The following is a 13285-nucleotide window of genomic DNA, read 5'->3' on the forward strand; positions in this document are numbered from 1 at the left end:
GTCTGGCTTAGTTTGATTGGCTATTTATAGCCAATAGAGAGGGGACATAGAATCACGGATTGTGCAAAATTTTCAAAGTACAGCTGCACCACCTACTATCGGCAAAAATCCTCCGCCTATTGTGACAAAATTGTATTATTTTTTTTGTTTTATTATATATAATAATAATATTTATTTATACGGGTAAAATTAAAAACTCAAATCAGTATTAGAAAAAGCTTTTCAACCGCTAAAAATTAATTTTAATTAAAAAAAAATCTATATACGGGTATCAACTCGGTGGACCGGGTTTTTTAACCAAAAATAACAGTTTTGACCAAAAATAGCCTGAAACTCATTTTTTATCCGCATTCAATTTACGAAGTTCTCTACTATCAAGTTATCATTCTTTTCTTATTAGTAAACTTCCTACCACACTTAATTCATTCATCATTAACATATGAAACCTCAAAACTCCTCCTTCCTTTCTCTAATTTAGCCTTGGTCAAAACTTGGCCGAAGGGAACTAAGGGTTCTTTCTTCTTCTCATACAATTATTTGTCTTATTTAATTATTGTTCATATTATAACAACACATCACAAGAACTTTATAAAAAAATTAGAATTTCTTTTCCTCTCATTCAACTCCCAATTGGTCGGCCACTTTTGTTTCATTGGCCATTGATTTTTCTTTCGTATTTTGACATCTTTTCATGTTGAGGTTAACTTACAGTACTACAATTAGATTAATTTCAACAATTTCCATGATTCCCTCAAATCTCACTCAAGAACCCTATTTTTTCAAATTCAAAATTGGAGCACGATTATTAATCAAATTTAAATTGGTTTTTATAATTGGGTTTAAGGCTCTTTACCTTAAGGTAACTTGGATTTTGATTCTTACTTTGTTGAAAATTTTCAACCCCTTCCTCCTTACATGCAATTAGCCCTATCCTCTGTTTCCCTCACTATTATTTCACTTTATTTCTTGTTAATTCCTTTTCTAAATGATGTTTTTTCTACCTAGTAGTCTAAAACTTGTGTAGACTTGATTATTTTGGTGTTTTTCTCTCAATTTTGGTGGAAGAAAATTTCAAATCCCCCCTTCTATTTGGCCCATTCTTATTTTTTTTTACAATTTTATTTGTACCTCTTTACATCTTTTAAAATCCCCTCCAGTAATTGAATTTATTTAATTTTCTATACATTTAACCCCATAATTTGTTTTATCATATATTTAATTTTATGTTTTTTTGGTAAGAGTTTATTCTTGGGGTTTACACTTCTCCTCTCCTTGTCTTGATTTTTTAAGGAGTATTTATATAATTTCAAACTAGAATTTTGATCATAGTTTGATAATGGTTGATCAATGCTTGACTCTCTGATCCAAAATAGTAAGATTTTAGATTCTTTTTTATGGTTGTAAGCTTTGTACCTTGATATAATTTTTATAATTTTTTATAATTTTCAATCCTAATCAATTAAGCAATCTTCTTCATTATTTAAGTCAATATCATCAATTTTTATTTCATTTCAATTAATATCATAATTTTTAATCATAATTTTCACCTTAGAAAAAAAATATGCATGACGTCACAAACCGACATAAATTTTTTTCAATATAAAAAACAATGTTAAACGACGCAACCATTCATAGAAAAGCAGGTTGTTAACTTGGTTGTGTTTAATAAACTAGACTAAATTAGATAATATGAACAAAAAAAGGCAACAACAATAAATAAACTTACAAAAAATAAGACAAAGTGAAAAAGGCCAAAAAACTTAACTTGAACCCATCTAGGCTAGCACGCCAAATATGCGATCTACTTGTGATACTGGGGTAACCCTATGAAACGCAAACTGAATAAAACTATAAAACTTAATTATCAAACAATTCAATGTTAAAAGACAAAACTAAAAAAGTAATTAAAAAATAAAAAAATATTTGAGTCAACACGCTAACTCTACGACCATGGATATAAGATTGGGGCAACCCTATAGAAAAGAGATTGAGAAAAAAAAACCAATTCCCAATAAATCAATATTAAATGATAAAATTAAAAAAAATACAATTTAAAAAATGACCTAAAAAAATCAAAGTCAACCCAAGTTAATCTTCAAAGTTTGTAACCCTAATCATAAACCCGAAACTAACCCTATAGAAAACAAGGTCTAAAAATAACAAGATAAAATTTCAAATCATCAAAATGTTAAGGGATGAAGTTGATAAAAATTGCAACAAAAATGATCCAAAACAAAAGAAATAACAATTAAAAGAATGAAGATAAGTTTCATATAAAAATAATTTGAAATCAAATGTTGAGGAATAAAACTGAAAACAAAATTCAATTATAAAAATGACTAAAAATAAGAAAATAACAATCAAAACAATGAAAACCAAATTTGATATAAAATTTTTAAAAAAACTAAATAAAAAAAAAACTAAATAATGAGGACCAAATTGAAAACTAAAAACAAATTAGATGACACCATAATATTTTGGCAAAAGAAAAAAAAAAGAGAAAAGGATGGAAAAAAAACTAATCCATTCAAGCCCAATCATGGCTATGTCATGCACACGCATAGCACCATTGGTAAAGGGATGGCTAGGCATCTGCAATGTTTTCCTAGAATGCAGTGTTTAGAGGTAAGACGACACTATACATACCACTTAAAAGGTATGAGTGTGGCTTGCTTGTTAGCATGTGCCTCGTAAGCATTAATAATTTTTTAATAATATTTACATTATTCATAATACTAAATTGCCTCTCTTTCAAATTACTTATTTCAAAAAAAAAAAAAAGCTCATAGATGCAGTTTTACTATTTTTGCTTTTTTGTTTTCCTTACACTATTGCTTTTAAAATGTGAGAAAATTGAATTGTTCTTGTGCAATATTTTTAAATATTTTGTTTTCTAGAATAGTATAGTATTTAAAAGGTAAAATAACTTATTGTCCCGATCATATAATAACTTATGAATATTTGAAAAATATCATTATACCCCAATATCAACACCATTGATTTCTTATGGAGAAAGCAAAATGATATCTATATTATTGTAATGAATAATAATTTATGTCTAGTTAACAATGTATTTCATGCATTTTAAATTTTTATTTTTTTTTAATTCATGAATTGAATTATATATTTATTTGCTACTTTTCACTTGCATAAAAATGAAAATCTAGCTGTTATAGCCAACCTTATTTTTATACGAATAAAACAATAGTGATTAACTCAATTTTATATTTACATGTTCATATTAAAAATTTAGAGGGCAAAAATTAGGGATAGATGGAACATGTCCCTTTATGTTTTTCCAAGTTAATTTTAAAATTATCTAAATAAATTTATTTTACATTTATTTTTTCATCAAACAAATTTCTAAATTTTTATATTAATATTTTTTATCCTATGAAACTTACGAAAACCAACTTACATTATTAAAGACTTAAATATTTTTTAAGATAATTTTTGTATAAAAATATATTTAAATATTTTTTTAAATTTTTAAATTTATTTTTTATATAAATCCATTAAAATAACATAAAAATAAAAATAAATTGAATTTTTTTTTATATAAAAACACTTTCCTATAACTAATTTGATAAAACAGGACAAGATTAACCTCTTTTATTCAATTAATAATAAATTACTGATCGTACTTAACTTCCCCCGACAGGTTCATTGTCTCGCATCTCTTGCTTTCATTTCATCGAAAAAGTGGATTAATTTGTCGCGTTGCAGAGATGGAAGGAAGCTCGGATACCATAGACAGGACAGTTTTTTCGTGAAACCGAGTTGCTTTTAACACGTGGAGTGATCTTGAATCAGAGAGACGTCAGATGCAGTGTTCCTTGTTTGCCGGGGACTGTTTGTTTTTGCTGTGTGTTTTTGTGATAGCATTTATTTTATATTTTTATATTTTTTATATATTGATATTAAAAATAATTTTTTAAAAAAAATATATATATTATTTTTATATATTTTCAAGTAAAAATACCTCTAAAAATAATTATTACCATACTTTTAAACTTTATCTTTGAGAGAAACACACAAAAAGTTAGTTTGATATTCTTCTAAAAATAAAGATAAATATAAAAAATAATAAAAAACTCATTTTCTTTCAAATTTCAACCATATTTTTTGTATTTAAAATTTAAACAGACAACAACAAATTTTATTGATAATTTATTTTTTTTTACTTCTGGAAAAACAATATACATGAAAATATTTTTTTTTAATGTAGAAAAATAATATAGAGCATATTTGGGAGTGTGATTACTGTTACTTTTTAAAGTGTTTTTAATTTAAAAAAGTATACCAATAATATTTTTTTTATTTTTTAAAAATTATTTTTGAAATCAGAACATCAAAATGATTTGAAAACATCAAAAACATATTAATTTAAAGCAAATAAAAAAATAATTTTAAATTTTTTAAAAATATTTTTGAAATGCAATGCCAAACAGTATCATAAAAAATTTGCAAAGAAAGAATTTGGTTTTAATTAACATTTAAATTGGTATAAAAATATTTTTAGTATCAAATAAGAAAATATTACTTCATAATTTCACCTCTGGAGAAGAATCCTAGTTGTTTAAATTTACAATTTTACCCTTATTAATTATCACGTCACCAATATCACACAGAATTAGCTTGACGTGCTCTTTCTAATTTCTAATATATACCGTCAAATGGAATTGCTTCTAATCTGTTTCTATATTTTATAGTACTTTCCAAGCTATCTCTTTTAGACATTCCTATACAAATTCATGAAAAAAAAAAATTTGAAAAAAAATGCTTTTCAATGAAAAAAGTGCAGCATGTGTTTTAAACAGACTTTTCTTTTGGCACAAGTGACCATATTTTTTTTTCTTTGATTTCTTTATTGACCATATTAAATTTAAAAGCTACCATTTAATTTGTTATTTTTTCACATTTTATTTATATTTTATTTATTATTTTTTTATTTGAGATTATTTATATTTTTTTTACTATTTATTTTATTTAAAATTATTTATAAAATTTGATTTTTTTCAATCCCTTTTAAATTTTTTATCTTTTAAATTTGGTCCCCATTATATTAATTAATACTTGTTTTTATCAATTTAATTTAGAAATTGAGTTTCTTGATTAAATCCAAATCTAAAATTTTATAAATTGTATTTTTGATAAATTAATCGAGTTTATAGGAAATTCACCCTGGTTTGCTCATTTTTTCTATGTTTTTAAGTTTTTTTTTTTGTAATTTTATTCCTTAATAATTTTTTTATTGGTGATTGAATTCCTTTATTTTTTTAATCTATTTTCTGTAGAATTTTTCACTAATTTTAATGATAATTTGAGTTTTTTTATTTATTATGATTTTGTTAAATTTACCTTTTCTAATAAATATTATCTTTCAATTATATTAAATTAGTTGATTGAATATAAATATAAAATATTATTTTTATAATATTTTATTTAATTTATCTTTTACATTATTATTTTGATGCGTGTGATCTCTTTTGGTATTGTTATAAAGTCTTTTGGAATGAAGCTTGAACTGTCTTAAAAAGCTTTTTCTAATAATTAAGTGGTGTTTACGGTAGAGTAACAGTGATTCTCTAACATATTTTTTTTTTAATTTTAAGTAAAATATTGATAAATTATTTTTTTATTATTAATTATTGTTTTTTTTTTATTTGTTCGTGTAGTTTATGATATATTTTTAAAATTATATTATTAAATTATTTTGCTTGTTTAATCATGTCAGGTCAATACTCTAGATTTTATATTTTCTTCTTGAAAAATACTAGAAAAACCTTAACATTTTTTTTACACTATAAATTCAACTCTAGGGTTTTTATCGTGTTTTTTAGATAGTGAAATAATTCATTTGATTTTAAAAGTAAATTTTTATATATAACTTAAATTAATAGGGTTATTTTATCTTTTTATATTATTTTTTCCCTGTACTAATTATGTTGACCGAAGGCCTCCTCAATTATTGATTTAATATAAATATTATTAAAAAAATCTAGTTGATAGGTGTGTTGTACATGCTAGTGTATAAATTTTCTCTATATCTTTTAGGTGATGTGTCAGATGCCATGTGGTGGTTATATAATGGCTTCTAAAATGACATTTAATTCATCTCAACTCTCTTTTTATCATAGTGCAGCATGTGTTTTAAACAGACTTTTCTTTTGGCACAAGTGACCATATTTTTTTTTCTTTGATTTCTTTATTGACCATATTAAATTTAAAAGCTACCATTTAATTTGTTATTTTTTCACATTTTATTTATATTTTATTTATTATTTTTTTATTTTAACATATCAAAATTATAAAAAAATCAATTCAATACTTTATAGCATTAATGGTATTTGTTTTTGCAGTTAAAACTATATTTTAAAAAATTTTATTGTGTGTTTTTTATTTTTTTAATATGGTGAGATTACAAATAATTATTTAAAAATAAAAAATATTATTTTTATATATTTTTAAAAAGAACCGACATTTTAACTTCACGACAATCCCGAACACGCACTTCAGTTTTCGCCTTAGTGTTTGCCAATTGTAATCTTCTTCCGTGTAGGGACAGGCCACATGCCTATTTTAAATGGCACCCGTTTCTTTTGCCCGTTAATTCCAAAGCCCTCCCTCCTCTCAATAAATCCCACCCACTTCCCATCTCCACGCCCCCACAACACAAACCGACACCATATCTTCGATGCCTCCGATCAAGATGAAGCAATCGCCGAATCACACGGCGCAAACCCTAGCCACGTCTACCACTTCCTCACAAGAAGCGCGTCGTCTTGTCCGTGAAACGATGCGTATAAGCGCTAACTTGGCTTCTTCTCCTTCTCCTCCTGCCAATCCACCCACACTCTCACAATCGGCTCTTCTAGAAGACGAATTTCTCGGTTCCACCTTGAGATTGATTTGTTATGAGGAAATTGATGGCCGGAGATGGAAGTATGTCGCCGAGAGAGACGCCTCTGGACGGTTCAAGAAGAATTCTATTCGCGCCGTTGGATTGCAGACTCCGCAAGCTCCCGTTGAGGTTTCTGGATTTAATTTGATGAATTATTTATTATTGTTAAAGAAATTGTGGATTTTTATCATGAAGTGATTTAATGCTGCAGGAATTGATGGGATTCATTAGATCCTATGTAGTCCCTGAAGGTTTTCCTGATAGTGTTATTCCATCCTATGTGCCATACATGACTTGGAGAGCTTTGAAGGTATGCGTGCGTTTGTTTCGCGGCTGGGGTTAGGGCTGGCTTGGCTTTTAGGGGGAGGGGCAATATACTTAACTACTTTTTTGCTCTGCTTTTATTGCAGCATTTCTTTGGCGGAGCGATGGGAGTTTTCACAACGAAAACCCTTTTGAATTCAGTTGGAGTCTCTAAGAGCCAAGCTATTCCTGGGGCTGTCGCTATCAATTGGATTCTCAAGGTAAGTGTTATAATTATACATTTCGCAAAAAGCAAGTTTTTTATGTCATTTTGCTTTTGTTTTTTTGTTTGTCATTTATTAGTTATGTATGGCATTGCCGAGCAAGGTTTCACACGCTAAATTTATAATTTTGACACTTGCTTTTAGTTGCAATTAGAGATTTGTTGTGGCAGACTAACTGGTTGTGTGCCTTAATAGTAACAGGGATTGCCAATTGCGCCTTATTGTTTCTTAATAAAATGGACTTATTCATAAAGATGTCTTTTTGAATTTTGGTATTCGATAGGGCCTACGCACAGACTCATGATTTTCAAAACAATTTAAAAATGCTCAATTATCTTGCCAAGCAGCAATTTCTAAGGTGCATGAATGGCCGACAATGCATGCCAAGCCTAGATTTACCTTGTAGAATTGCTTCATCCACGGGAATTATAAATGAGTGGTAGAAAGTGGCTATCCTCTACTACATTCTTCAAGATGCAGTAATTGTAATAGTGCTTGATAGGGCATGGGATTAAAGAAAAACAAATTAAGGACGATAAGTTACAGCTAATATTATCACTATAAGCTCATGTTACTAATCTTATCACCGTAAGATTAAAACCTAAGCAAGCTGTCAAAGTGTAGAAGTTATCTTCAAATTGAATTTAGAAACTACAAGATTAAAGCCCCCTCTCCTGTGTCAAAATCTACACAACTGATACTATCACTATAAGCCCATGTGATTGATTTTCCTAATAAAGCTGAAATAGGTCCCACCTGATCAAACAACAAAATCCAGAGACTAAAAAAACTGAAAGAATCACTGAAACCAGAAGCTAAATCTCAACATCAACATCAACATCAACATCAACACCGGATGGGATTAGCGAAGGATTAGAAAACTTGGTGAGGCAAGAGAGAGATCATGCATAGGGTGCCAACATTGGGACTGCCAAGTCAGCAGCGGCTGAGGGGGTGGTGGAGAGTTAAAGAAAGGACGTGGTGTTTCTTGAATTGATTAGGTGTTCGTAATGATTTAGGGATTCCTTTTTTTTTTTCATGGAAGGGATAGGATAATCTATGGATTAAGGAGAGACACAAAGAGAAGGATCAGTGATTTGAGGTTATTGTAGATATTGCAGAGAGAGAGAGAATCCAGTTATAGAAAAAAAAGCAGGTTTTTTTTTTTGTTTTTTACATTCTAATTAGATTTAGGTTTTATTTTTTAATTAAATCATGTTTTTATTTGTGATCAAGTTAAAAAAATTGATTTTTTTAGTTTTCTTATGTAATTGTTTTTTGTGAGGTACTATATCAGGTCAAACTTGGTTACAATGGCAGTTTCATACATTTACTGTGTCATTCATCACCTACTCGTGATGTCTCAAATGGAATGTCCTGATTGTAAAAGGAATAAAACATAGTGTGACTTATGCACAAAATTTTTGTTTGAGGAACTCAACTAATCAAATTGATCAAGTACAAGAATGGGGTGTGTATCAAGCCCCACATCTGCATAAATAGTTATGCTTCTGGTTCAATTACTTTCTAGAGTTTCATGCTGCTACCATCTAAAAGAAAATTGCAAGCATGCATCCATTGTTCTGGAGTCTGGAGTCCCACATGCAAGCATGCATCCATCCCCCATTTACAAAAATATACAAACATGTTGTGTTTTTGTGTCTGTGTCAGAAAAAAAGCCTTATACACAAATCAGTTGGGTTTTCGCTTAATGGATTTTTGCACTATCCGTGCGATCATAAACCAAACAAGCCTTTTATACCAAGGTAGCATATAAATTGTGGGTGTAAATTCATCATGTTATCTAATATTTGCAGGATGGTGCCGGTCGTGTTGGAAAAATGCTTTATGCACGACAAGGAAAGAAATTTGATTATGATCTAAAACAGGTACAGTTGCTCAATTTTCAGTTAATTGCACAGGCAGTTCTTACAGGGTGGTAGCTGACTCAACAATGCATTATAGTTGCGATTTGCGGGAGACCTTCTCATGGAATTGGGTGCTGCGGTGGAGTTGGCAACTGCAGCAGTCCCGCACCTTTTTCTTCCTTTGGCTTGTGCTGCTAATGTGGCAAAGGTTTGATAGTCACTTGTTTGCAAAATGTATACATGTTTGAATTGGTTCTACAGTTTCATATTCTTCATTACTTCTTATAGAATGTTGCTGCTGTAACATCAACATCCACTCGTACACCAATTTACAAAGCCTTTGCCAAAGGAGAAAACATAGGGGATGTCACTGCCAAGGGAGAATGTGTTGGCAACGTGGCTGATTTGGTATGGTATTCAAATCCTACTCCAATTTATGAAGTGCAGAGACTCTGATTTATAAATCAATTTTTAACCAATTGCGATTCTTTGAAAAAAACGCCACAATATTGGATCAGTTCTATTAACATAATAAAGATTGCCTAAATAGTATTTGTAAATTGATTTTTGTATGACAGCATTACATTGTTTTTATCAACTGCTTTAATGCAATTACTTAAAAGTATTGAATAGGTATTGCAATTTGGATGCTTTGAAGTTCATATAGAATATCTTCTTTGTATAACAAATGAACCATGCAAGTATTTGTCTCACTTGGATGTTAATTTATGGGAACTTGTGCCTTTTGAAGCTGGGAACTGGACTGAGCATAATGATCTCAAAAAGAAATCCATCCCTGGTTACCACATTTGCATTACTTTCATGTGGGTACGTCTTCAGCTCCTACCAAGAGGTATGATTATGAAGAGAGAGCATTGGTGTTATATTGGCACACTTCTAATTTTCTTTTTATGTGATAATGGAAGTTGAGTTAATTGTCTTGACTGCCAGCATGTGCTTTTTTATAGGTTAAATCTGTAGTTTTGCACACCTTGAACGGGGCCAGATTCAGTGTGGCTGTGGAGTCTTTTCTTAAGACAGGTTATATGTGCTCTGCATGAAACAAGATTATTGTATTTATTTCTTCAATCTGGTGGCTGCGCATGATATTACTAAATTAAGTTGAGTTCCTCGGTCAAGCAGGATTTTGTTTTTTCTCACGCACATTGTGTTTGATATTCATCTGCAGGGCAAGTTCCCTCATTGCACGAGGGGAATGTGAAGGAAAATATATTCAATTTTCCGTGGTTGAATGATAGGTCTATCTCTCTAGGTATGCTTATAAAATTAGGATTGTTTCTCTTGCAAGCATACAATCACACATGCATGAATCATCTGTGCCTGATTTGATATGAGGTTTGTTCCCACTGTTTGGCAGGACCAAGGTTTAAAGATGCATTTCAAGATCCAAGAGCATATCTTGCCATCGAGCCTCTCTTCGAGGTAATGCCCCTACCTGATAGGAAGCGTACTTGAGTGTGGTTAATCTATCTTTACCACTATGGATCAAGTACTTCTTTTGCATTGATTGCCCATTTATATTTCTTACATCTGTTGAATGTGTGTCACTGAACAATGACAGAGAGAGAGATATATAGTGACTTATAATCCATCAAAGGATAAAGTGTATGCATTGCTCAAGGATCAAGCGAAGCCGGATGACATAGTAAAAGCAGCATTCCACGTGAGAGATATTTGACTGCTTTGAATTGTATACTTGTTACATTAGGAAGAAAGAATTTGCCTATTTATACACATCATTTGTATTACAGGCCCATGTGCTTATGCATTTCATACATTCATCAAACAACAATTGCTCTTCACCCAGCAAGCAGCAGGAATATGGTCATTCAGACTTTATCCTCACAGCTGCTGATCTTGAGTCTCATATTGCTGAGTCGTGCAAGATGGTCTCAACCTTGTATGCTCCTTTCAAAAGTAAAGCTGCAGAACAAGTAAGTAGAAGTCAATTGATCTTGTTTATGACCATTATATCTGCTAGCAAACAACTGTTCAATGTAGAAAGGGAAAGATCTTAGATCTGCCGTGCACTGCACTTGCTTGCTTTACAGATTGTTGGCTTTTGTGATGATTTCCTTTCTTGAGAAATATCTGAAGTGCCAACAAATAGGAAGACTAGACATCTACTTGTATACAGAAGAATGTTTGGCAACTAGATCACATTTACAATTGCAGCTCTTTTAAGAAGTAGAAGAGATGAGATCGGTTGACATCCCCTTTTAAATTGATGCACAATCAGTGGTTCAAGTGCCCAACTATCCAACATCAGGCTTCTAGAAATATTAATATTAACTAACTCAAACTCGGTGTTTGAAAACACCTGAAAGTGCCTTTTGGTGCAACATTGCCCAGGGGTTGCTATTGGAAAGCATTTCGGTTTTTAGCCCGAGCTAGCACCATCTTTGAACATCTCTGCTCTGTTGCAAATGAACCCAAGAATGAAATGAAATTCCACAATGTGATTGGGTGTTCTGGACATTGATGCTTGATGTCTGATATGGTTATGATACTCATGTTGACATGCGTGATTTCTTTTTTCTTTTTTTCTTAGGGTTGGAGAATGTCAGAATCGCATCTTAATCCTGGCAGAGCTAGGCTCGTGTTAAATAGCTAAACAGGATAATTCACCCTCAAAACTACCATTTTTGTAAAGCCAGGTGCTCAGACAACATTCGATACTGCGGACAGGTCAACCGCCAGATCATGGAAAACATGCACCTGACCAAGAGCTGACAATAGATGGCAGGGCCATGGTGAACATGGGCACATCAAGCTGGTCAGTTTTTTCCATTAAGCACCCTCAAAGCAGTTTACAGTGCTGCTTAGAGATGAAGTTGGATATGCCAAGGCGTGGCTTTGAGTTGTATATTCAAGTCATTGCATGTTATAGAATGAAGCTGTATCGTAATACATATACGAGAAAAGTTTTGGGTTTTCTCTTTGTATATTTTGGCTTTTTTATTTATTTAGGTTCTTTCTTTGTTGTTTGTCTTTTTTCTTCTTGTAGACAGTCTGCATTGCCTCAATGTTCTGTAAGAACCCATTGAAATGCATTTTAAGATCAAAGCTTTTCACGTTTGCTCAAATGTTAGAAGAGATTAAAGAATGATGTGCTATTTTCATTTCTGCGACCATTCTCTGTACACAGTAACTTCCAAGTCACGAGCACTTTAACAGTGAAGGTCATGATAGAACTGCTTTTCAGCAACATGTTCAACTTCAATCACATCTGCTGCCTGTCTGCTGCATGTATCTCTTGGCATCCTGTGTATGACCGGTTAGCTTTTGCTTTATCTGGGGGTAGAAGTGACTAGACATTGTTTTTTTCGGTACTTGGATAGCAGATTTATTTTGTTTTCGCTGGCGTCTTAATTTTAACCAAGTGTAAAGTGAAAACTGCATGCTTATGCATTTACAGTATACACAAACGCGCACATATTCTCACATACATGAAGTATGCTTCCCTGATTGATTGGATTGTCGAGGGAAATATATCTCAGTGGCAAACAAGCCATGTTGTTTTAAAAATTTATATATTATTCTTCAAGAAGTTGCCGTTGTTTTTATATTTCTCTTCCAGGAATCTTGATTTGTGGACCCAATTCTTGTGAAAATAATCCATTCAAACAGCTAGCAATGTATGGGTGGTAGATTGGCCATACGTCCCAGCACTTTTCACCAGAGTTTCACACAAGTTTTTATTAGAAAGGTCAACGGGGATGTCATCTCATAAAATATTTCCTCAATAATATTAAATACTGGCCCAGAAGATCATGTGGACTCTTTAACGAGGGAGACTTCGTTTTTTTTTTGGTTTCATTCTCATTTTCAATTGTTATCCACATGGCTGTCAAGCTCGGCTTCCTCAAGGTTTATTTTTTAAATTGAATCAGAAAAAAATAAAGACAAGAAAAATAAAATAGAACAAGCTAGAAATGAAGATGAAATTATGTTTGGTAATAATA

The 13285-nt window shown here is 31.0% G+C and overlaps 1 protein-coding gene across 1 annotated transcript; it reads left to right on the plus strand.

Moving 5' to 3' along the window:
- The first annotated feature begins 6598 nt into the window (after positions 1 to 6598).
- RUS6 (root UVB sensitive protein (Protein of unknown function, DUF647)) lies at positions 6599 to 12426 on the plus strand. The gene is made up of 13 exons (XM_011030117.1): positions 6599 to 7033; positions 7116 to 7214; positions 7315 to 7428; positions 9249 to 9320; positions 9397 to 9507; positions 9588 to 9707; positions 10051 to 10152; positions 10268 to 10340; positions 10489 to 10572; positions 10678 to 10742; positions 10882 to 10983; positions 11072 to 11254; positions 11872 to 12426. Exons 1-13 carry the CDS (start codon positions 6698 to 6700, stop codon positions 11932 to 11934), a joined length of 1524 nt encoding a protein of 507 aa, XP_011028419.1. The 5' UTR covers positions 6599 to 6697; the 3' UTR covers positions 11935 to 12426.
- Positions 12427 to 13285: the final 859 nt, after the last annotated feature.

The sequence above is a fragment of the Populus euphratica genome, unplaced genomic scaffold (assembly GCF_000495115.2).
Source record: "Populus euphratica unplaced genomic scaffold, PopEup_1.0 scaffold14.1, whole genome shotgun sequence".
NCBI lineage: Eukaryota > Viridiplantae > Streptophyta > Magnoliopsida > Malpighiales > Salicaceae > Populus > Populus euphratica.

What these genes read in the sequence shown, in the direction of transcription:
- RUS6 (XM_011030117.1), top strand. Translation starts at nt 6,698, where the DNA reads ATGCCTCCGATCAAGATGAAGCAATCGCCGAATCACACGGCGCAAACC. An exon ending in CTATCAATTGGATTCTCAAG is followed by an intron (nt 7,429 to 9,248) that starts GTAAGTGTTATA and finishes TAATATTTGCAG; the next exon opens with GATGGTGCCGGTCGTGTTGG. An exon ending in GTGCTGCTAATGTGGCAAAG is followed by an intron (nt 9,508 to 9,587) that starts GTTTGATAGTCA and finishes TACTTCTTATAG; the next exon opens with AATGTTGCTGCTGTAACATC.